This window comes from Eulemur rufifrons, chromosome 15, assembly GCF_041146395.1.
Source record: "Eulemur rufifrons isolate Redbay chromosome 15, OSU_ERuf_1, whole genome shotgun sequence".
Lineage (NCBI taxonomy): Eukaryota > Metazoa > Chordata > Mammalia > Primates > Lemuridae > Eulemur > Eulemur rufifrons.
Window position 1 is genome coordinate 31179136 of NC_090997.1, and position 26712 is coordinate 31205847.

At 36.1% G+C, this 26712-nt stretch overlaps 1 protein-coding gene across 1 annotated transcript in view; it reads left to right on the top strand.

Annotated features, from left to right (window-relative positions):
* The window catches only part of ADGRB3 (adhesion G protein-coupled receptor B3), a 683715-nt gene that overhangs the window by 650639 nt on the left and 6364 nt on the right, over positions 1 to 26712 (top strand). Inside the window, exons 29-31 of the mRNA XM_069487813.1 lie at positions 3614 to 4257; positions 15100 to 15135; positions 26443 to 26547. Of these exons, the coding sequence (XP_069343914.1) occupies positions 3614 to 4257; positions 15100 to 15135; positions 26443 to 26547 (785 nt within the window). The remainder of the gene's footprint in view (positions 1 to 3613; positions 4258 to 15099; positions 15136 to 26442; positions 26548 to 26712) is intronic.

The window sequence follows — 26712 nt, forward strand, 5'->3', positions numbered from 1 at the left end:
ATGGTTCACTGGGAGCACCATGACAGCGAAAAAGCCTTAACATGGAGACATAAGACTTCCAGTCAACCAAGTAATGGTGATCAGGTGTAAGGCCAGTCAATATAGTCTCTCTGTGCCTAAGTTTCATCATGTATGGAATATGGGTTGTTGTAAGGATGAAATACCAGTGTGTGTGTGTGTGTGTGTGTGTGTGTGTATGCTGGTGGTGGTTGTTATATTTTTAGAGGGAACCAGGAGAAGCCATGCATCGTACCCTGCCTTAGATTGCTCACATCCCATTGTCCTCCAGTCTGTGGCTGAATTCTCACCAGGGTAAAGCCTCAAGAGTTTTAAAGGAAAGTGCATGTTCAATTTTAGGGGATAGTTCCAGTTGTTGGAAAATGCCCCTTTTTGCTGGAACAAGATATACCCCATTTTACCTTTTATTTTTTGGTCTTAATGCTGCCTTGTAGAACAATAGTGAATATCTACTTTACCTATATATTCAAAAATTTGAAAGCAACTATCATTCAGCCCAATCTAAGTCTTTTTCCTCCAAATTAAACAAGCCATATTTCATCACTCGTTTCTCATAGCATCCTCCCAGGCCTGGTGCCCAAAGTAGCCTCCAGTTTGTCAATAATTTTCAATTATGGTACCCAAATATGTACATACTCATCCAGCATTTATCACAGTTGTCTCCTTACTTGATATTAATGCTATCTACATTTGTGTCTGATTTCTGTTTCCATACTAGTGTCAACTTAACTAAAATTCCTAATACTTTTGTAGGAGCTTCTCCAATCTAAGATTATGTAAATGTTCTTTCTGGTATATTTTTCTTGGAAAAAAAAAGTCTGGCCCTTGCATTTATGTCTATGTGCTATTATTTTACTACTTTCAGGTTACATCCATGTAGATTGTTTGGCCATTGAAAGTTTGATGAGAATATCTTCTAAGTACTTCATTCAGACTCTCAATAAGGGAGTTGAGACCTAGTATAGAACCCTGCTTTGCTCATGTAAGGCACACCCTACCTGCCAGTGGATCCCCTTTACATGTCATTTCCAGATGCCACTCAAAGCCATTAAACATCTATGCAGAATCTCAGACTACAGTTTCTGTCATAATCTCAAGAATATGAGAGGCTAATCTCAGATTCTCGTGCCTAAATTCAATCAAAATTACTCTACATAGAGTATGTTCATAGCAGAGCAGTAAAATAACTGTCATGATTTGGCAATCCGTAGTAGACCTGTGCAGGGTATTAGGAATTACCCTTCCCTGTTGAAAGTCTAACAAAATATTGCCAAGACACACTCTCACTAGTGTTTGGTTTCCAGAGTCTACCATTTCCTCTTTGGATAACTGATAAAATATTTTTTCTTTGCTCTATCCACCTTCCACAATTTCTCAAAAATCCCTAGCCATGGTGCTTTTATACTTTACACTATATTAATAAAAGTGTAAAATTATCTGTTTTTAGTGCAATATGATAGATTCCCATAACTCACCTTTAAATTTTACTGCTATAAATGATGGATTGATTTATATATACACTTAAGTGTTAAAAATACCCTTTCCTGAATTTGGAGACATTTAAAAACTATTTCATTTAGAATAGCATTAAATTTATCAATTTAACACACTTTGCACCTTAATATTTTCATATATTATTCCTGAAAACCAAAATTCATTACCAGTCTATTATTTTAAGAGCTTTGGAAGTAACTTCTTAAAAGTGAATTTTTTTAAACATACTATAGTTAAATACAAAAAGCCACAATCAAATCATTGATTAATTTTTAAAAAATAGATACAGATTTAACAGAATTTTTAGAGTTTAAAATAAAGAGATAATAATGCAATAATTAGACACAATATCTCTAAAGGTAGATATTACATGAATGATTCATGTTTTGAAATAATTTTACAGGCTTCTTTTCTATGTAACAAGAAAAGACATTCATAATCTTCTATTTTTCCTCCTCTCCTTTAATGCATAATAATTGTGATTCTAGTTGAAAATTGAATAATGATAGGCAAAATTCAGTATTTCTGGAATTTTTATGAGGAGACAGTAAACCAAATATTTTACAGTTATCTGTGTGTAATGAAATTTTAAATGACAATTGCTCTGCTTTGTAGAAAAAGTAGCACTAGGTGCACTTGTTGAGCCAACTCTGACACAGTTTTCTGTGCTTTCAAAACCAAATTTACCAAGAATATGTTTTCAAAATGTTATTCTTTCATACCCTCAAAACTGATGATTGTTCATAGCAAAGCATGCTTTGAGTTATTTTGCCTCTGTTATCTATAAATCATGGCTTTCTTTTTAAGGAGAGACAAAAAAAAGAAAAAAAACTAAAATAAACTGTAATGAAGAATTCTGAACTGTTTTGTTGATTGGTTTGTTTTTATTTGGTTCCATTTATGTTTTCATTTTGTTCCCTTTCCTTTTTGTTTTTTATACTTTTTGAAATCGTTTTTTTAAACTTCATGTTCCTTTTCATACTACAAGTTGTCATACACTTTTCTTTGACTTTCTTTGTTTCTTTGTTTCTTTCTTTTTTTTTAAAACAGAGTCTTGTTCTGTCACCCTGGGTAGAGTGCAATGGCATGATTATAGTTCACCACAACCTCAAACTTCTGGGCTCAAGTGATCCTCCTGTCTCAGCCTCCCAAATAGCTGAGACTACAGGCACATACCATCACACCTGGCTAATTTTTTCTATTTTTAGTAGAGACAGGGTCTCACTCTTACTCAGGCTGGCCTCAGACTCCTAACCTCAAACAATCCTCCTTCCTCAGCCTCTCAGAGTGCTAGGATTACAGGAATGAGCCACTGACCTGGCCCATACATATAGTTTTTTTCCTGAATCTCTATTTTTTAGACTCAGAGTAGAATGGAGATTCCAAAGGCTCATACAGTTTTTCTGCTTAAACTCAGTTAGCAATTTCAATACTTGCTTAAAGGCATTCAAGCATGTATATTGATCTTTTTAAAAAATTCCTTTTTTCTCCTGCATAGAACTGAAGATAATACTTTTGAATCCTGTACCTACCTTGACCATATGGACTTCAGTGGATAAATTCTCATTAATTCTAAACATGCATAATTTTTGAAGAAAGTTCTGACCCATTAGGATGACATTCTCATTTAATTGCATCTTTCAAGAAGTATATTAAAGAATAGAACTTCTAGGACACTTTAGGTGGAAAGCCTTTAAGAAAAAAGTCAGATTTGTGTGAATAGATCCATAATTCTCTAAAAACTCTTAGGGGTAGATTGATGGAGAAAACATCTCTGGTAATCCACCCTTTCCCTGAAGAGTTATGCAGAGTTGCTTAAGGACAAGACACTGAGATTTTTGAAAGGCCATTAATCAACTTTCAGATATGCTTTAGCTGTGGGCTACCTAAGATCTATGAGAGCATACCAGAATTAATAGAGTGATTGCATAATCTGGATCATGTACAAACAAGTAGATGGGTAATTTTTTAAATTGATTTTTTAAGTTACTAAGAAAATTATTTAGTAGGAAAAGAGATAACAGAATGTAATAATGAAAAAATAAATAAATAAATAAACACATATTAACTCTTTTACCAACTTTTATGTTCTAATTCATAGTTCTTCATAAGGATATCGGTCCTTGCCGAGCAGCCACAATAACAGGAACACTCTCCAGGATTTCTCTAAATGATGATGAAGAAGAAAAGGGAACGAACCCCGAAGGACTAAGCTATTCGACATTGCCTGGGAACGTCATTTCCAAAGTGATCATCCAACAACCCACGGGTCTGCACATGCCTATGAATATGAATGAGCTGAGCAATCAGTGTTTGAAAAAAGAGAACAGCGAATTGCGGAGAACTGTGTACTTATGCACGGATGATAATTTGAGAGGGGCTGATATGGACATAGTCCATCCTCAAGAAAGAATGATGGAAAGTGACTATATTGTGATGCCCAGAAGTTCTGTAAATACCCAGCCATCAATGAAAGAGGAAAGCAAAATGAATATTGGCATGGAAACCTTGCCGCATGAAAGGCTATTGCACTACAAAGTAAACCCTGAATTCAATATGAACCCCCCTGTAATGGACCAGTTCAGTATGAACTTAGATCAACATCTTGCACCCCAGGAACATATGCAGAATTTGCCCTTTGAGCCTCGCACAGCTGTGAAGAATTTCATGGCCTCTGAGTTGGATGATAATGCAGGACTATCAAGAAGTGAAACTGGATCAACGATATCAATGAGTTCTTTAGAGGTGAGCAATACAATCTTTTCTGCCTATTTGATATGTATAGATAGATAGATATAGATTGATTCATGTGACACTGGTGTTGGGGAAGAAGACTCACATTAGCTTTTGCAGTTGTGTATCATATAAGAATTTTTGGCATGTTGGGATTAAGATTCTGGACATGGGTTTTTCCAGTAGTGCATTAGAATCCCCTTATTCAAGATCATGTCTTTATAAAAGGAAATCCACTATAGTTTAAAATATACCTATCAGTCATAATTCTGTCATAACAGAAATTAATAGCACCCTTATAGAAAAAATAACAGAAGATCTTTCTGATGTTTCTCTGGCCCCAGAGGTCCTTTTGGTGGGTCAAGTAGTATCTGGATGGCATTAAAAACTGAACTGAGATCTGCATTTTCTGTGTAAGAGCAACTATTAAAAATAACAAAATTGAAATATTTCTCTGAGTTTCACCATTACATTGATTATAAACTCTAATTATTATTTAATTAGAGCAATATTGTTCACAATAAATGTTTTAATTCTTACAGAATGATGACCACTAAAAGTTTTAGTCTTAAATTGTGAATTGCCAGGAAGAATATAATCTGAGCATACTAAGAGTCAGGATTCTGAGGTCCAACTACGTGGTTTTTGGGCATCGTAAGACACCAGAAGTAAAACAATTAAACTTCTCTCAGCTTCTTTTCTGCCTATAAAGTAGAGAGTAGCTATAAATCTGCTGCTGATATATATGTTCAGTATACAATGCAATGCATGCGTTCTTTTATATGTACTGAAAATTGTTATAGCATAATAGATTATTGTATAAGACACTATTTAGAGAAAGGTACTATACTTGGTTGCCTGCCCTTTCTATCAAAGTTATGTTGATAACTGTATATTCAAGTGTCATAAAGTTCCCAAAGGCAATCGTTCCTCCCTTCTCCCCAAAGCCATTCTTTCTACTGGGGTCAAAATGAAGAGACATTCTGAGAGGTTAAAGAAATGTGATGGATAAGATAATTTTAAAGTTTTCCCGGCTAGATTGAGGAAATTCTAGACCAAAATGGGAATGTGGATAAAATTTAGAACAAATCCCTAAGTTCTGGAGCAACCTCAAACGAAATAGGGTTTCTGAGGTTAACCAGGTCAGAATTATTCCTTGAAACCAAAGGCATAAATAAGGGCAATGAGGCCAAGTTCAACTCCAAGGTGTCTGGAGCTTCCCTCTGAACAAGAATATTTTATCCTTCTGAGTTAGGAGAATAGCTACTGCTTCCCTATGTGTAACTTTCATATCCCAGAGACCAGCCATGTCTACTAGTATAATGACCACAGAAGAACAAACTACAAAATGTTCATGCAAAATCACAAAAGTTTTTAAAAGGATTTTCAGCAAATGTGTGTATAATAACATAACGTCATAAGTAATCATATGACCATATGGGAGTTTTCTATATAGAATGGCTCTTTTAAATGTGCTTAAAAGGTTTAAATGGAATTGCATTAAAAATATTTTTGTTGGCCGGGCGCGGTGGCTCACGCCTGTAATCCTAGCACTCTGGGAGGCCGAGGTGGGCGGATCGTTTGAGCTCAGAAGTTCGAGACCAGCCTGAGCAAGAGCGAGACTCCATCTCTACTAAAAATAGAAAGAAATTATATGGACAGCTAAAAATATATATAGAAAAAAAATTAGCCGGGCATGGTGGTGCATGCCTGTAGTCCCAGCTACTCGGGAGGCTGAGACAGGAGGATCGCTTGAGCTCAGGAGTTTGAGGTTGCTGTGAGCTAGGCTAACGCCACGGCACTCACTCTAGCCTGGGCAACAGAGTGAGACTCTGTCTCAAAAAAAAAAAATATTTTGGTGTTATAAAATTGTTTTGCATCTAAAAGCCTAAAAACCTCACTGGGTTTGATATTGTACAGGTTAGGTGTGCTTGAACAATAGACTGTATTTCCAAGTACTACTGTGTTCAGCTTGTAATTTTGTAATTTTTCCAAATCTCTATATCCTTATTATTAAGTATAAGCATCATATATAACTGTGATTCAGCCAAAAGATCTGCATTTAAATGACTTAGAGATCACAAGTCTTACGTCTTGAAAAGGATGGAAATTCAGGATTCAGAATGAAAATTCAGTTCCTCATTTTCATTCTTTAAAAGAGTTTAATAGTAATTTCTTAAGGTGACCATTTTATGAGACAGCTGAAAGAGAATATATATGAATGAATAATAAAAATTAGCATTTATATAGCATCTTTCATTAGCAGACCCTCAAATCATCCTAAAAACATGAATTAATTAATCTCCACAACACCTCTGTGCAATGGATAAATTGTTATAATCCTTGCAGTAAAGTCATTTGTTCAAGGTTATAGAGTAAGTGCATAGCAAATCTAGGAATAGAATCTTTCTGTCCTGATCAATTTTATGCTGTCTAGAAGATAGAGTAATGAGTATGAATGTTAGCATGAAGGTAACTGTTAAGTTCTTTTTAACCCTTGACAGACCCTTGGTCTTATGGTGAGTAAAGATGAAATGGATAAAGCTCTTGTCCTATAAGTGCATTCAACTAATAGCTTTCAGAAATAGGACTGTGGTCCATGAAGATAAAGCCAGTAGTACGGCTTTCTTTTTGAGCAGCGTGATACATGGTCAGATAGAGATGTCAACTCTGCTAGGTAGTATATGCTGGGTCAACTAGTGAGGAAGGTGATATTCTGACAATGACAGAGGAAAAGCAGAAAGATGACTGGAGTGGCTACATGGAGAATGGAATCAACAGTAGTCAGGAGGTGTTTTTGAGTCTTAGAAGACAAAGTGAAGATAAAAATGGTAAATATGTGGATTACATGATGCCCAAGCAATAGAACAGTTTGAGTCTTTTCTCCCTCTGAGTGAGAAGGAAGATTAAAGCCACAGGGACCTCTAGCCTGGGCAGCTGGCACTGCTGAAGATGGTCAGGGACCCCAGGATCCTTTCAAGGATCTAATACAAAGATGTGCATATTAATTCAGGAATTTGCCTCCAGAGGAGTGGGTTTTCACAAATTGCCAACATGGGAAATGGGGAAGGGAAGAAAGAAAAGAGGGTAAAAGCTTCCAGTTGTAGCACAGAGTGTGCTATTCATGAGGAAAGTGCAAGGGAGGAAAAACAAATTGAGGGAGAAGAAAAGAAAGCCAAAGAGACTTGAGTAGGTGGAAGTATTTATTCAAATAAGCAAGAGGCAACAAAGAAAGAGGGAGGCTCCCCAATCCAGAAGGCAGTGCCACCAAAAAAGCTCCAGCCTTAAGGGGAGTTTGTTCAGCTAAGCCTCAATTATTGAGTATAAAAAGTTTAATACTTTCATCAAGTTTCTTAGCATGAAAGCATATCTGGATTTCCTCTGTGCCTAATATTACCTTGTTTCTCTCTTTCTTACATAATTCTTTCTAACTACATAGTCATTCCCAGAATGGACTCATTAAGCAATTCTGAAAATTTTAGATTTAGAGTCTCCACAATTATGGAGAAATTGCAATAATATGGTAGAATTTTTCACAATAATGGCTTGAGCCCTAAATGTCCTCTCACTGCTTTGCTTAACATTAAGAAGAATGAAATTCTTGTGAGCACTTTAGTCATTCTCTTTCAAGTAATGAATGAAATGTGTCGAGAGTACGGTGCGTCTATAGAAAAAACACAGCAAAAACTACACTAGGTTTTTGCTATCGAGCAAGAGGGGACAAAAGCGGTATGGGTCTCAAGTACTTGAGGACTATGAATTCTAGTTTCAATCTTGGATTGTGTTCTATTTATTTATTTTCTGAAAAATTATAGTTGTATCATTGTAAGTAGACAGGTCAGTATTCATTCTAAATCACTGAAACACTGTTCAACAGATTGTAGCCTTTGGATCTAAGTAATAAATATTTCCTCAGTCAAAAGTCTTTCCAACTTATGTGCATATCCTGGGCCTGTTTGGCACACGATCCATTCGTCATCCTTTTTCTCTGCATCATTCTAGGTTGATACAGGTCCCTGTGTCTCTGGTTTCTGGCTGGGTTCAGCCAACAGGAAGCACTAGTGAGAAACTGGAGATTGGGGAAAAGAGAAAAACCTGGCGTATTTCTCCCCACCTGTTTCTGCTTTTGGAAGCACAAAGCAGAAACTCTCTTTAGCTACAGCTGCCATACTACGTCCACTTCTTCCACGTGCTCCAACCCCTGGGCTTTAATCACCCCGTCATCTCCCTTTGTCCAACCTAGGAAGTATATTGCCTTCTGCTATCCCTGGGTTACGTAACTTAACGGTCCCCCATGTGACTTCTCAGTTCCTCTATCATTTGAATTATTTTGAAACATTTTGCTCAAATATAAATACCCTAAGTTACTTCTGTTGTTCTCCTGAAAAATCTGGCCTTAATTTTTCTTTCCAATAAAAAACCTTTATAACGGATAAGAGTTAGTACATTATAAAATTATTACCAAAACCAGAAAGTTTTGCCGCTCAAGCTTTTCTATGCATGTATAAACTTATCTATATATCTGAAAACATTCTCAGATAAGTCTCTCTCGATTTGTAAATGGGTGGGTAGAGGCACTGTTCTGGGCTAGATTTTACACCAGTTTTTGTCTGGACGTGAATTATAGAGCCCTCAGCATAATGGCTTTTAAAAGCAAAATGTTTTAGTCATAATATCACATTACAGGTACCTCCCTTACAGCTGTTGTGAGGGTCAAATTAGATAATGTACATAAAAAACCTTTGAAAATGGTAAGGAGCACTTCAGATGTAAGATTGTGTCATTAGTATGTCATTACCATTAAACCCTGAATTTCTGCAAAGAAGCTTGAGTACTGAATTAAATCGATATTCAGGATATTAGACAAAATGTCATGGCCTCCCTTGGAACTGGAGGACTCTGTTAACTAACAGAAACCATTATAAAACTGACCATGTGCAGAAACTTTTTCACTTTTACATTTTTTTCCTCACGTAGGTCTGGTGAAAGGAAGGCTTGCCCTTCCTTTACTGCTTTGTTTTTTACTCCTGGATTAGGGAATTTGCCTTTTATTCAGGCATTCAAACAAAATTAGCATGAATAAAAGTCATTTTAAAAAATTAATTATTCTCAGATTTCATTTCCACAGCTATTTTTAATGGATTTGCTATCAGAGCTTTCTCCTTGCAAGTGGATTCTTTGCTCACTCTATAGTAGAAATTTTTAATGGCAGTCATATTGTCATTCATTAGTCAGTAGAATTTATTACTTGCTGTGAATCTTATAGTGTCGTGTCTACCTTAATTTGCAGGGACACAAACAATGAAGTATTCCCTTTGATAAATTATTCATTATTCTACAAGGCTTAGATATGGAGAAATGCCTCCATGCATACGCTCACTAAGTAGTCCTCTGCGTAGCTTCGTATTGTTGTGCATTTTCTCACTCTTAAATCATCCTAAAGGATTTCTCGCTTCTATTAGTGATAAGCCTGCCTTCCTGTAAATTGTCTTGATTTTCCTAGCTGTCAATTGATCCATTCATAATGGTTTTCTTTGAGTATTTGGTGCACCTGCTTAACCAAATTCTCCCAGAGTATTCCTGAAAAAAATGACAACAATGAAACAAAAGCAAAAAGTCACATTCTTTTGACTTTTTTGTCTGCCATAGTGCAGCTGCTTGAATCATTCATCAGTACTCTTGTGAATATCTACAATTGTGCTGTGCCTTCTGCTAGACGCTGGGGATATAAAAGTGATCAAGACAGACATGGGTCCTGCTCCTGTGGGGAATAAACCTATGGGAGAGACAGATAATTAACCATTAAACCAATGGATACTCCAAAACAGTGTGCTGTAGTAGGTAGTAACTATAGAATATAAGGGAGAGACTTCTTTATTTTTATATTTAATTATTATGGTACATAATAGTTGTATGTATTTATAGGGAACATGTGATGTTTTGATACAGGCATACAATGTGTATTAATCAAATCAGGGTAATTGGGGTATCCGTCACCTCAAGACGTTATCATTTCTTTGTGTTAGGAACATTCCAGTTCCACTCTTTTAGTCATTTTAAAGTATACCCTAACTTATTGTTGACGATAGTCACTTTGTTGCACTATCAAATATTTTTGTATTCTATCTAACTATATTTTTGCTCCCAGGAGAGACTTTTTTAAATAAGGTGGTCTGGGAAGCCTTTGGAAGTGCTATTTAGTGTAAGAAATAAAGTTGAAAAGGAACATGGCTTGCAAGGACCTGGGTGGTGAGGGAATGTCTCAGGCAAAAGAAACTGCAAGTGCAGAGGTCCCAAGGTAGGGAAGATCTTGGCATATTCTCATAGGATCCGAAGACCTGTGTAGCAAGGGGAGAGCTCCTAAAGATGAAGTTAGAATAGAAAGAACAGACCAGATTTTGCAGAGCTCTTATAAAACAATGGAAGCAAATGGGGATTGTAACGCAAAAGATTGTCAAAATTATTTCTCCATCTACCCGCCCACCCATCCATCCATCCTTCCATTCATCCATCACTTGGTTGTTTAAAAGAGAAAGGATTAGAGACAGTGGTTGTAGAAGATGGGGCAGAGCAGAAAGCTGGGTGACAGGAGGTTACTAAAGTAATCCAGACAAGAGATGAGAGCACCTTTGGCTATCGAGGCAAAAGTGGAGATAGATGGAAAGGAGTGGGCAGATCAAGATTTATTTCAGAGACAGCAGAGACAGCACATGTGCTGGTGAATTTGACGTGGAGGGTGAGAGACATAAAGGAATGAAGGGGTGACTCCTAAGTCTCGGGCTTGACCAACGAGATATCCAACATTGTCTATGATAGGAAAGACAGGAGAAAGAAAAGGATGTTTGGAACTTAAAAGATGGTATTTAAAATCATGGAAAAGGAATTATGTTATATGAGAGATAATATGAGAAAGAAGAGAGCTCAGGAATTCAACATTTACAAGGCAGGGATATGACAAAGAACCAACAAAGGAGACTCGAGAATGGGGTGCAGCAATTAATAAGAAAGGAAAATGAAAAAAGAGAGAGAGATAATGAGTGTTTTCATGAGGAAATTATTAGCTTTTAAAAGCTTCTGAGAGTCCAGTAAGATGAGGACAGAAAATTGACCTTGGAATTTGACCAGACAGAGCTCATCAGATCCCTCTGACAAGAAGAATTTTAGTGGAATATCAAGAACACAGTGCAAGTTGGGGTGAGTTCTAAGTGGAGAATTAAGAAGAGGAAACAGCATAAGTGAAACATCACCAATTATGGGAAAAAGGATTATTTGTATCAAGTTATTTAGAAAATTAGAGATATGCAGCCAGAGGGATTTATATCTTTGTAAAATATTTCAATATCACTCTGGTCTATTTTAAATTTAACATGTAGCATTTTTCAATTATCAACTTGTCATAAAAATTGTTATGGTTTTATCATTTTTCTCAGTTGATTCTCAATTTTTAAACATATGACTATTATTTCTGACCACTTGCAGACCTTACAATAGCATTCCAAAGAGCTCAGAAGGAAATTTGAATAAACATGTAAGTCAGTTATGGTTTCAACAAACTTAGTATTTTAAAAGACTTTCCAGTACACTGCATGTATACCAAGGATGGAAACAGACCAAAACTGAACAGAATTGAACAATCTGGTTCTTCTCGTACACTACCAATTTCCCAATGCCTGAGGCTTCTTTAAGATAAACTAGATTTTGCAATGGGAGAGTCACATCTGGAGGTGGAGAAGTCTGCTACTGTTGTTATTGTATCACTGCTCATAAGTGACCCCATATCAGAATGATTTTTAAGTTATTTTATTCAACACAGATTTTTCTCTCAGATACAGGAATATCAAATTGATAATTTTTTCTCCTTCAAAATACATTTTGCAAGTAATAGTTAATCTGCTTGACCTTGCTTTGTGCTTAGAAAGCACCTCAGTCCCACTGCTGTCAGCTTTGGGCTGACTGGGTCATCTAATGTTATTCTGGCTGAATTCTAGTAACATTCTGCAAAATATCATAGGCATCTTGGCTGTAAAATATCAGCCTTGTAACACTGAGCAGATAGCAAGAGATAGTGGGAAAAATGCTGTGTTTAGAGTCAGAAGTGCTGAATGTGAATCCCAGCTTATTTGCTTATGACCCAGGTGAAGTGGACCAGTCATTCCATTGGCCCTCAGTTTTCCGCATTCATAAAATAGGGAAAATAAATAATATTGTCTCTGACCATCCCACAGGGATGAAAGCACTTTGTAAACAATAAAAGGTTGGCTGGGTTTGGTGACTCACACCTATAATCCTAGCACTCTGGGAGGCCAAGGAAGGAGGATTGCTTGAGGCCAGGAGTTTGAGGCCAGCCTGGGCAAGAGCTAGACCCTGCCTCTACAAAAAAATAGCAAAATTAGCTGAGCATCCTGGCATGCTTGTAGTTCCAGCTACTTGGGAGGCTGAGGCAGGAAGATCGCTCGAGACTGGGGGTTTGAGGTTGCAGTAATGCTATGATGACACCAACACTTGGTTGGTATTATGGGAATGTGAATAACATTACACAAATTTTTAATTCCCTTGAACTCTAAATATCCACCACAAATTTTCCACTCCCTAATTTTTAAGTCTTTATTGCTTTATTTCTCATCCACCCCAACCCTCATCATCAGCTTCAGGCTCTTTTGATTAAAATCTGCTGGCTTCATTTGTTCATTCCTTAGTCTAATTTTTCAAGACTGTCAGTTCTGCTATACCTTATGTTTGAATTTAATTCTAATAAAATTAAATAGGAGAAAGAGCGAGCGAGATCTATTTGTAGGAGTATATCCATTTGCTTTCCATATTTCACATTTACATAGAGTGACATCTGCTCTCAGAAGCAAAAATTATCTCCAGTGTTCTTCTAGGTTCCCATCTTTTGCCCTTGCTCATAAAATATGAAGCTTTTAGCAATATGTATCTATCAGCATTTCCACTTCTTAGGCATCACAGCCTTGTACTCAGAAACAGAGTAACATATGGCTAGCATCACCTCTGGCAAGAGAGAACGCCTCAATGCATGTAGTAGAAGGGCCTCTTACTCTTCTAGCTAGCTGAACCTTTTTCATAAAGATTTCACTATTTAATTTTCAGATGGAATGCAAAGGTCATGACTAATGCTTAATAGTAATTCCTTAAAAATAAGTGTTTTCCAGGCTTGAATTTTGCTGTATAAAAGAATTTTGCTTAACGTATACTGACAAAAATGTCCTGCTGAGTCACAGTACCAAGAAGGCAAGACATCCAAGAGCAGACTGGAAACGCCAACATTTAGTATAGCTTATTGCACCAAAGTGTGGTTTGGTTACATTAAAATACGCCGGAGCTTGGTTTTTATATAGCACAGTTAGACAACAATAGTGGCAGGGAGAAGGCAGAGGAGGGCAGGGTCCAATGCCTTCCCACATTTTTCTTTCTCCGGGATGTCACTAGGGCAAGGCTAGGGTGATGCTAGAGACCAGAAGAAAGTGAGATCAACATTCCGAGTTGCCATTTAATAAAGGAAACTCCCCTCAGCCCCCTCCTTGATTGTGCTTGAAGACTAAATTTTTAATCTTAAGCAGATTCACCAAAATAAAATTATTTCTGAACTTTAGCATTCTTTTAAAAATGAAACCTTTCTTCTGGTATATCACCTTCTGTCTACTGAAACACGATTTGAGGAGTAGGTTACACAGGGCGGCTCTGGTTTTGTAACGACAATTTAAACTCTAGCTGCAGAAACTTAATCATAGTTTTCAAGAAAATACATTAATACTTTTCTGTCTCTCCTAATGTTCGACAGTTACAACAGAGAATAGAGTCTCCTACCTCTCTTGGGGATGATTCCCTGTGAAGTTATTGAAGTCAGGGTTGTAGGAATTGAGATGGGAGCATGGGGGGAAATAAAACCAAATAGTTTGCTCAAAGATTTACGTATTTTTCACAGCCTGAATATTACTTGTTTTAATTATTTATTAATTTTCCCTATGTTTTATTCCCTCTTTTACCAAAAAAAGCCAAATTAAAAAAAATCTGTATTAGAAATTTGCTAAGAATATCTTCTTTACACCAATATCATGAACATCCTATCATCTGAGATTGCATTAATTTCATTTTAGTCCTGTTTCCTGATTTTATCCGGTGTAGTGCCTCATTACTTTATTTTTTTAATGCATTTTTATCTATGACTAGATTTCAGGAACTGTATAACAAAGTCGGAGCCACAGAGGAACACTGTGAGACATTTACATGTCTATCTATGTTTTGCTGGGATGTGGCATATTTGCTGTATTGCTTAATTGGAAATAATACATTGGTTCCTAAGGGCTAGCATTGAGAGAGACTTTCCTAGCATAGAGGACTATCAAATTTCAAGAAATCTGTGGCTGAGACTTACAAAGAACTCTGGGACTTACCAGGTAGAATTTGGTAGAAAGGAAGACTAATGGTTGGTTGGTGGGATGTGTTGAGGTAACTCAATGATTCTTTTCCTATACAATTTATAATTCTTTGTGTCTATAAAGTAGTTTTGCTTTACTAGGCCTAAAATCTCTTTGAAGATTGAAAGGTTTATGTGAATTTTCATGAGAGCAATCTCTCCTAACTGAAAATTAGAGTTAGAAGGTCAAGATGAGAAATATTCTATATTTTTATATTCCTCAATTTTAAAAGAAATTCAAAGTGAAAATGGAAAAATGTGGCTGGAATATTTTGAAATCATAAAATTTTTCACATATTCCTATGTATAACAAAAAGAAGCAGGATTATCTTTACTGAAAATAATGATTTGCATTTTGTTTGAATGACTGAACATAACTTTATTGGTTTTCTCCTTCTTTTTTAAAAAATATCTAACAGAGAAGAAAATCACGATATTCAGACCTTGACTTTGAGGTAAGTTTCTATGAATTATTTTACAATTTTAATTACTTGAAATTAAAATGCATATATAATTACTTAAACATATTACTCTGTACAGCTATGTAAGGACACTATGCACTTGTTTAATTAATAAGTCAAACATTTTAAATTAAAATTCATATTGTATAGTTAGTTGTAGACAAAATTTTTAAATTTCTAATTGCTTTAAGTATATACTAAACTAAGATTTTGGGAGATTAGTAAGGAATCTATAAATGCTGGGATAAGTGGGCAGTTTATTTCGTTGTGAGGTGGGAATGTTGGCTTCTTGATTTTTATATTTAAAACAGTTTTCTTGGTTTTAGTTTGGTGACTACCTGTAGAGATCCGGTGAGCATGCTTAGGCTGGTTAGCTAGGCTTCCTCTGGGAACTTCTTATTTTGTGTTCTAATTCCTACCATTTAGGTTCTGTGTGGTATATTCAGATTCCTAACAAGTGTTGATTCAGTATGTTCCTATGTTTAGTAAATGCCTTTTCACAGATAAAACAGATGAAAATGTTCATTTTCCAATTTACATTGAATTTATATTGATGTTGTAATATTGATGCTGGAAATTACTGAAATCATACCATTTGATCAGCTTCAGCTAAACACAAAATTAGTGATGTTGAAGCATCATATAAAATGCACTTATACATCTTGATAATTGTATATGATTCATAGTTTGCTGACATAATTGGATATAATACATTATAAATTTCTCCAACACATTTGTACCCTTGTGACACATACATAGAACTCAATACTCTTAATTAATATTCCTAAAATTACAGAAACCTCCCAGAACATGGAAAATGGTAATTCAATCATTTTGTTTATATAGATGAACATTGTAGCTCTATAATGGACAATCATGTATCAAAAATGAAATTTGCAGGTTGTATATATTGCAATGGTCAACAATGGTTTTATCCTGACTAGAGCTCAAGGAGAATTGTTTTTTTGTTTTTGTATTTTTTAGTAACATTTCAGACTACAAGACACAAAGTAATGTTAAAGAATTTGGTCTGCATGATTAAGTACCAAATTTTAATACTGATACAGCTCCATTGTCGTAACCTAGCATGTGATACATATTTTCTTGTGTCCTTTAAAGTTATCAAGAATATAAATTTGAATACAAAATATTCAACAATCTTCACCTTTAGATTCTTTAGTGCATTGTAAGGAACAGATATTTTAATGTTTTATATCAATTCTTCAGGTAGGCAAAAATAGAGGGTCATACTATGTATTTTTTTGGTCTGAAAGCAATAAATTTTTATGTTAATACAAAGGAAAGGAAGTGGAAATTAATCCACTAGGCATCAGTGGCAAAATGTAGTGAAAAGCTAAATCTAAAATTAAGCATCAGTGCAACAAATTAAAGTTATGTAATCACAAGCACTGAAAAGAAATTAATCATACTGTATTATTCAAAGCATTAAAAAAAAAACTGGTCTTTTTTTTTTTTTGTCTATTCTCTATGGCAACTGGTGGCAGATTCCTTGAGCTGATACTTCTTTCTATGATTAGTATTCCACACATAAAACCATAGTATTAACAAAACATTTGCTGATAAAAGAGATAACTTGCAGCAAAGAACAAAGGATATTTTCTTTAGTTAGCTCTTTGATTGCAATAGTTATTACATGATTACTAAGGTGTCAAAATTTGGAGAAAAAAAACTTTAAGACATTACTTTTTCTTTACAAACGCTTAGTGCTACTCCTTTAGTCTCATGTGCAGTTATGTGGCAGATATCACACGGATTGTGTTCTGAAAAATTATTGCCATATTTAAATGCTCATGAATTTGAATATAGTTTATACGTATTTTGTGGGTGGTCCTTGAGGAAGAGTTCAAGTTGCCCACCTATAATTCAGACTGGATTAATTAAATTTATGTCAAGCTCCCTAACAGCATTCTTCCCCTGTAAGCTTTACCATTACCATGGCCAGCTTAGACATTTTGCCATTGAAAGACTGACTCCTAGACTTCTGAAAGCATCTTCTCTTCAGACTTGAAGCCTAACACTCTCCCCAGAGTTAATACATGATAATAATATTCTGTCAACTCCAATATCCCTAAGACTCTTGGGGCCAGTTAATATTATACTTGAGGAAAATCCCTTTCATGTAGCCAATCTCCAGGATAATATTGCATTCCTAGAACAAATATAGCAAAGTGTTGACTATTCATAAAATGGTGAAGCACTGAATCTTGCTTTCTGGAAAGTATACAGAAAATACTGTAGTGATATTTCTATGCTCTGTGACCAAAATGCCTTGTTAATTTGTATGCTCAGCTCTAAGCGGAGATCCTGGTACACAGTAAGCATTCAATAAATTTTATTGAATGAATGATAAAAAATCATTTTTCAATCTAGTTTGCTTTGACAAGTTATTGGAAACTGTACCTGAGTTAAGGCAGAGGCCAGTATAGAAAATAGACAGCTATAGAAAAAATGCTCATCATCTCTAATCATCAGAGAAATGCAAATCAAAACCACAATGAGATATCACTTAACTCCAGTGAGAATGGCTTTTATAAAAAAGTCCCAAAACAACAAATGTTGGCATGGACGTGGAGAGATAGGAACACTCATACACTGCTGGTGGGACTGCAAACTAGTACAACCTCTATGGAGAGTAATCTGGAGATACCTCAAAGAGCTAAAAGTAGAACTACCATTTGATCCAGCAATCCCATTACTGGGCATCTACCCAAAGGAACAAAACACATTCTATAAAAAAGACATCTGCACTCAAATGTTTATAGCAGCACAATTCACAATTGCAAATATGTGGAAACAACCCAAGTGCCTATCAATACATGAGTGGATTAATAAAATGTGTATACATATACCAGGGAGTTCTACTCAGCCACAAAAAAAAAAAAAAAAAAACAAACAATGGTGATCTAGCACCTCTTGTATTATCCTGGCTAGAGTTGGAGCCCACTCTACCAAGTGAAGTGGAAAGACACTTGGAATGGAAAAACAAGCACCACAGGTACTCACCATCAAATTGGTGTTAATTGATCAACACTTATTTGCACAAATCAGTAATAACATTCATCAGGTGTGGGGCAGATGGGGGGGCAGAGAAGGGGATGCGTATAGTCACACCTAATGGGTGCAGTGCGCACTGTCTGGGGGATGGACATGTTTGTAGCTCTGACTCAGGTGGGGCAAAGGCAATATATGTAACCTAAACATTTGTACCCTCGCAATATGCTGAAATTTAAAAAAAATTGACTGCTATAGCGATGGCACTTCAAAGATAATCACATTGGACTTCAAAGATATTCACATCGGATATAACTCAAGGAGATAGAAAAATGACAGGTAGAAATCCCAGGAGGAACAAAAGACAAAGACATTGGCTAATGTGTGGCATGCTCAAGAAACAAGAAGTCAAAATTTACTTACACAGGGATCTTTGGAAGCAAAAAATAGGGGTAATTTTGAAAGCGTGTCTTGCAGTTCAGGGGCAATTTTTACCTAGTTTGCTATTAGAAGCTGCTAAGAATTTGTTTTGCTTTTTTTTTCCCCCAGTGAGGGATGATTTGCTATGATCTAGACTTTGGAAAGATGAATATGTCAGTAACAGGAAGGATAGATTTTAGTAGTGTAGAAGAGACAGTTGAAATGGCATTTAGGAGTGGCTAGTCTAGTAACTAAGGCAGGTCTACTTCCTGGAGGTAGTAGAAAAAGAAAGCAATGAAGGGACATTGCAGAGGCAGAATCTACACAATTTGGTCCTTAACTGAATAAAGAAGCAGAAAAAACATGACTCTCCAGTTCTGAGCCTGGATTTCCACTAGTACCAGTAACAAAAGTCAAAGAGACATTTAATCAAGATGAGTTCAACTTTAATACTTTAATCATGCATCACCTAATATGATGTTAAATCAGAAATGAGGCAGGTTGTTTTCATTGTCTGTCTTGGCTTGAGCTTTGGCTTAAGGAATTCCTAGGAACACAATTACAGACATCCATTCTGAAGCTGTGGTAGATAATAATATCTACTACGTGTTAAAAATATATGGAGAGAGAGGTATTTATTTTTTATCTTCTCTTCCAAAAACACAGAGATAAACCATATCACATTCTTTCATGGAAATTATGTGGCCTTTTAAAAACATTTTAGGACATTTCTCTGAAGTTTCTGATGAGCTCCACACGTACACTAAATTCATGTTTCTCAAACTGGGTGGCAGTGACGGTGGGCAGAGGGCAAAAGAAGATGTAGGATAATCATGACCCATCTTCATGGGAGCTTGAATTTTTATTGAAAAACTTGGAGGAACATAGTCAAGTAAGATGAAATATTTTAGAGTAATTCAATATCATTACAAACACAGGTAAACTATGACATAGAAGGTAAAATTTATAGTAGGCCCCTTCCTACCTTTTCCCCCTTCCCCTAGGAGTAAGTGTGCTCCCTTAGGCAATCAGTGCATTTTTGGAGGAAAATATCGAGCAATTCAGTCCTAGACTATGTCCATCTTTTCTGCATTACTTAATTTAAACTTTTGCAAAATTAGCATATTTACAGCAAGTATATTCTTGATTGACACAAACAAAATAAAAAATATGCAACTCATTTTTTTTTTCAGAACCTTTGGTTTCTTTTAAGTGGTAGGAACATATTTATTCAAATAAAAACATATTTGAAACATAGACTGTAATGTCAAGCATCATTCATTAGACTGCAGTTCCAACTTACGGACACATTGGGACTCTGGCCAAGGAAAGGCACATAAATCATTCTCACAATGCAGCTTTAAGAATGAAGCTTAGGCCGGGCGTGGTGGCTCACGCCTGTAATCCTAGCACTCTGGGAGGCCGAGGTGGGTGGATCGTTTGAGCTCAGGAGTTCGAGACCAGCCTGAGCAAGAGCGAGACCCCATCTCTACTAAAAATAGAAAGAAATTATATGGACAACTAAAAATATATATAGAAAAAATTAGCTGGGCATGGTGGTGCATGCCTGTAGTCCCAGCTACTCGGGAGGCTGAGACAGGAGGATCCCTTGAGCTCAGGAGTTTGAGGTTGCTGTGAGCTAGGCTGACGCCACGGCACTCACTCTAGCCTGGGCAACAGAGTGAGACTCTGTCTCAAAAAAAAAAAAAAAAAGAATGAAGCTTAATTCCTGTAGTGTGCATTGTTCCTTCAATATGAGTCTTGACATTCACCCAAGGCTAATATTCAGCATCCCACTCTGGAGAGAGGAATGTTGGGGTTCAGAAAATGATACCCCAAAGTATGGTACTTTGGAATCTTGAGTAATTTGAGCTAAAAAAGGACATTGGAAAGCCTAAGAAGCAGCCTCAGAACCAACATGTCTCTGACCTCCTCCCCTCTTGTCTCTCATGCCTCATTCTCCCCATCAAACTGAGTCAAAGAAACCAGAATTCCTCTTCTCCAAGACAGGTCATAGAAACTAGAACCTCTTTCCCCCAGTGCAAGCCATAAAACCTAAAAATATTACTCTAACCTTCCCCTGCATTTTTGTCTGGGAGCCAGCCATAAAGAAATTCTCTGACATACGTTTGTGCAGAGTAGGTCACAAGACCCTCATTCCAGAGGGGTCCTGCCCCAGACTCAGGAGGAAGAAACGTCACAACAAAGAAGCCAAAAAGAATCTGAATGTACAAGCCTTGCTAGGTTTCCCCACTCTGATGATTACTATTAGATCTTTCCCTTTTTGTCCAGTCACATTTCTACGTGACTGTGTATTCTTCATCGAATCTAAGCATAGAAATGGACTGTTTTCCTTTGATTTGGGAGTCTTCATTCTGAAGTCTCCTGTGCCATGTATAACTTTGATTAAATATATGTTATGTTTTTCTCTCGTTAACCTCTCTTTTGTTATAGAAGTGTTGGCCATGACCTTTATGATGGGGAGGAAGAGTATCGCACCTTTCTGCCCCTATGGGACTCACATGCAAAGCAGTAAAGAAGAATAAAAATAACCACAGGTTTATCCTAGTAGGTATGGACAACGGCAGTCTAGGTGTATAAAATTCTAAGGCTGGAAAAGTTAATTCAGGCAAACTGGTTTCTAATTCTATCAGCACATGATTTCCAGGCCCTGTCCTTTGAAGTTTTTGTAGTTAGGAGATTCTCTAACAGTTTCTCTCAGCTTCTGAAGGTCCATACACAGTAATACTTCTCTTATCTATAATTCAGACTTAAACTCCAACTCTATGATTCACACTTTTGAATTTAAAAGTGAAAACCAAAAAAAATAAAATAAAATAAAATGAAAGTGAAAACCTCTAAGCAGTTTATTCCAAGGCCACCTACAGGTCCTTTCCACTTGTATGAAAAAGGAGGGAACATAATAGAATGAGAATGGGGAGGCAGGGCTCCTGTCTGGGCCATTAAAATGAGCCATCCTTCCAGTGAGGAGACTTCTTTTAAAGAAGAAGAAAAGACAACACTTACAATGACCTTCCATATTGTAGTCGCCTTCCCTGGCCTATATACCTATGCTATCTCATTCATTTCACTTACTCAGTACACATTTATTGAGCAACTGCTGAATGCCAGACACTGTACCAGGAGTCAGGAGTCAGGGATACAAAGATGAATAAGGCACTGCCCGTGAGGTGTTCAGAGACAAGATACGAGGACCAGCCCTAAAAAAATCATTGCAGTACTATGAGATAGTTGCAGAATAATCAGTACCTATAGAGTTTACAGGCTCACTATATAGTGTGCTTAACTCATCCTGGCTTGTTTCGTCTCATTTTCCATCTGAACAAGAAATAATCACCCACCAGTCTAAAGGAGGGGGATGCTCCCTGAATCTATGAGATACATCTAAGATAGCAGCATGCAAAGAGGATTGATGGGGGATTCAGACAAAATTCCACCTTGCTCACCACCTGTGTGAGCTTGGGAAACTTACTTAGCCTCCTCTAGCTTCAGTTTCCTAATCAGTAAAATGGAGATAATGGCTTCTACCTCCCAGGGTTATTGCAAGGATTAAGAAAGATAATAATGGCTACCTTTTCTTAAGTGGCACTTATCTGTGTGGTCCAGTGATAAGTGCTTTATATTCTTTTTTAAATCTTCAAAATAACCCTGCAAGATAAGTCCGATTACTAAAACTGGGGCTAAAAGCAGATTGGATTTTATGCTTCAGATCACACAACTCAAAAGTGAAGGAACTGAGATCTAAACATAAGTTTTTCCAGACTCAGAGCTATCAGAGTTGGCACGTTCCAAGTATTTAAAGGGTCTAGGAGAGTTGTTGGGATACAGTAGGTGCTCAACATGTAGAGATTGCTTTCTGTCCTCATTTTTCTCAAATATCTGAAATATCATGAATGTGCTTTACACATCACTTTTTCTCTAATATCAAAAATTAAAGGGTTACAAAGACTGACTCTTTTGAGTTAAACAAAAAAAAAGGATAAAGTGAAAGAAAAGAGTCCTATGGAGTAAACTACTCAGGAGGGTATATTTCTTGTGCAGTTAGGTTGGTGGTCTCTTAGAACAGGGGTTTATATACAGCTTCAAAAAACGTTCGGTGATATTAATCTGAATGCAAGAGAACATTACCATGCACTTAAGTTTATTGCAAAAGACACCTATAATATTTCATGGGCATTGCAACTAAAGGAACCTGAATTGTGTAGATACTGTCAATTAGAATATATCTTTGTTTATTTAAATAGAAAATCCACATGTGTTAGAGTTTTATCATTACATGATTTTTGAAAAACCGAGTCGTAAATTGAGCTTTTCACAGAAGTCAATTTCTTTAGAAAACAGAATGTTTAAGTTACAAAAGAAAGAAAAAGGTAAGCCGATAAACTATAAGGTCAGCAAAAATACAAGCAGAGCAATTGAAATGGACCTGTAAGATTTATAAGCACGAAAACTTCTAATCAAGTAGTTAAGACCATCAAAGGCATCAGTGCTGCAAATAAATACTCATGCAAGTAATTAAATAAGGAGAAACCTTTAGAAGTTGTGAAAACTAAAACCATGGCTAAAGTTTTATCCCAGAATGTTGCTGAATTATAAACTCTCCAGTGTTCACTGTGAAGCTGATACTCTTATCAATGAAACCTTCCTCGTTATAAAGGCTGGAAGATCTACTTGAGTCTATGAACAAGAAGCAATCATGCATGGAAAATCAAACTGAGTTCATGACAGAGATGTGAGCTATCAATGGCAGCTCTAATGTGATACTTTTGCCAGAATGCCAGACCTTCAATGCTATGATGATTTCTGGTGGTGCCAAGGTGGCAGTTGCAAATTAGAATGATTATCTGGCATGAGGATATATTTGCAATTAATGTTTCTAGGTAGGAAGGCCCTATATTTCAGCATCCAAATTTTTCATTTGCTTCCATATTCATTTCAGCTTGATCATTCGGATGGTTTTCATGAACCTATGCAGAACATGTCAAAACGCTTTTTGGTTGTATAATATTGATGAAAACCATAACTTTATATTTTTCTTGTATATCCAACTCCTCAAAATAAAATCTATCCAGTTCAGAATCAGGTACTGCTCATTTAATCAGAGTATGGTTATAAAACTTCCAATCAGCTAATGTATCTTTTTATCCTTGGGATATATTTGACATTTGATTTGCTTCTTAAACATGCTTCATCTAGTAGATGTATTTGGTTGCAAGAAACAAAGTGACTTTGACTAATGAACAAAAGAGAACTTCGTTGGAAGGATATAGAATAATTCACCTATTGGCCAGGGAACGGTAGGGATCTGGACTAACATTTCCAGCAACATGGGAAGGTATAGCTCCCCAAAGCAAAGTTAGAATCCTCTCACAAAACAAAGCATTAAAATAAAGGTACTATGCCTTCGGTATCAACTGTCTTAGAAGAGAATGAATTTCTTGTCTTTGGAAAGGAAAGATATCATTGAGGAGAGGGGATTCAGACATAGAATTAGAAATTGAACTGGAAATCCTCTGAATTCTAGAAAATTGAATAGAGAGAATAAACAAGACCATAGGAATAACTAAGTTAAGAATTTTCAAATTAAATATGAATATGTAAAAAGTTGGGGATTGCCTCACTTGGATTTTTCTTATTGGATTCTCCTCTCATTTACTCTCATGGCAGCGACACATGTTTTCTTTATCACAGTTATAATTTTACATTTATTTGAATTATGATGTGATTAATGCCTATGTCCTCCATTAGACTTCAAGCTACAAGAGGGCAGGAACTCAATCATGATTTTGTGCCCTATTTTTACCCCGTCACCTAGCACCATATGTGATGCTCATAAACATGTATTAAATTATGAAATGAATTCCCTAGAGAAATGTCAGTAGTGTGACATCAATCCTACTGCACCACAGAAAAAATAACTATTTAGTAAGATTCCTCACTGTGAAAAACACACTTTGTAAATTAGAGGCAGAGCCAATCTTCTTAACTACAATAGACGTTTTTCAAAAAGTTTTCTTTGTGACACAAACCCATATTGTTTTTTTCTTTTTTTTCCCTCCCCTTCCTCCACAAACTCATATTTTAATCAGTATATTAGGACCTGGTAGGGCATGAAACTGTTTGTCTCCCCGAGGACAGAATGTACTATCTCATGTTTGCCAACTACGTTGTCCTCAAAATCCCTCCATTGAGTTGCTTATGCAAATCCTCTGTCTCATAAACCTCCACCAGCCATCAGGAGCCAAATTATGTTTGCCTGGTGTTTCTCTGTAAATCCTGCAAATCTGTTTTGTGTACTTTCCCCAAAACTGATGGGAAGTTAATCGCTCTGTAATTGCTTGCTGTGTTTCATGTCCCTATCATGAGTAATGTTGCCATGTTCTTGTCCTTAACCACCTGATTCTTTAATAGCCAACAACCGGAGCTAAGAGGAGCAAAGATGGAAACTGGTTATTGCAAGACTTAAAATGACAGAATTTGCTCATGTAAAAATTGGCTAGTGAAAATAGAAGAAATTAGCTAAGCCAGGTATTGTCTAGATACATAATCATTAAATATAGGAAACTAAAGTTTGCATAGGAAGGAATAGGCTTTTTTAACAAGTTAAAGATTGAATATACATTTCTCTTTTGCCCCTTACTTTTTCCTCCGGGAGGTAAAGTGTTTCTCCACAAGTGTCTTTTTAGAAGAAAATTAGGCATTACAGATCTTCCCCCAAAGATGTATTTCTTTTTCAAAACAAATCCTTAATTTTGAAAATATTTGGTATTTAAAACAATGGACTGAATGTTCAAATCATAACTTAGGCATGAGTATTTTATACCTACACAAACCACATAAGCAAATGGTGAGTTATGAAGCATATGCTTAAAAAATACTGTGAAATCTTACACAAACATGAAGACATAATCTTGAAGACTCACCAAAATTGAGTAAACATATTTTCCTCTAAAACAAGACTTGTAAATACAAGGGAATTATTATCTAACTCTTCTTTTTCAGTGCTCTTAAGTGCTCTGTAATCAAAAAATATTCAGCCCGTGGTACCTACCCCAAGGTCGTTTTTATTTATGATTCCATTTGTTGAGTTATGATGAAGTTGGGAGAAAAGGGTGTAAACAGGGGTGAAGAATAGTAATATCATTGTATCTGTTATTTTAAAAGCATATTAGCCACATAATTTATGCTCTGGAACTCTAATTGTTAAGATTCTGTGCCATCTTGTAAACAAATATATGAAACCTATGGGTCAGATTTTTCTTCTGCAAAGCTCAATCATTATTCACATGAAAAGTGCAAGGTTTTAGATCCTACATATATCTCAGACACTTTAGTGCTTTGAGTCTGCCTTAATGGCAGGGCCTGGGATTTTGCTCCCCCTTTAGTACAGCCAGCTAGGATTTTAGTGTTTATAGAAATAAAACATTAAAAAGTAATATTTCCCACGACAGACATCAGTGACTCACATGCTTTACAAGTCCAAATTTTTAAACATTTTAAAAATATTGTAACAATTTTTGTAAAACAGCTTTAACTTCTGAATGATGGAAAATGTTACATAGACAGGAATGACTACTGCATTTTTAATGCACCCATAAAAAAAAACCTTTTTTTTTTTTTTTTTTGGTAATCTTGTAATTGGAAGAAAAGGCCAATTCTTCATGTTTAAGAAGTGCTGAATGTGAGACAAAAATTTGGTGCAACTCATTTATATTTGTGGCATCTTTTGGGATCTCCTGGTTCCTGCCAAACTTAATTTTTCTTATTATTAAAGCAAAAATATTAAATCTCTATTTGTAAAAACATAAATCAAATTAGGAATGAGGGCCATCTTGTTCTTTTTTGCAGAAGGTCATGCATACAAGGAAGAGGCATATGGAACTGTTTCAAGAACTAAATCAGAAATTTCAAACTCTGGACAGATTTCGGGATATACCAAATACAAGCAGTCTGGTGAGTATGCTTTGCTTCCTCAGTGCCTGGCTAGGAGATGTGTGGTGCGAGGTACTCTCCCTGTGCTCCAGAAGCTTCTAATCATCTTGGGTACACAAATCTGGCCTATATAGAAAAAATAACAAGCCCCCAAAATGTATTTTGAGAAAGCTACTAAAAGACAAA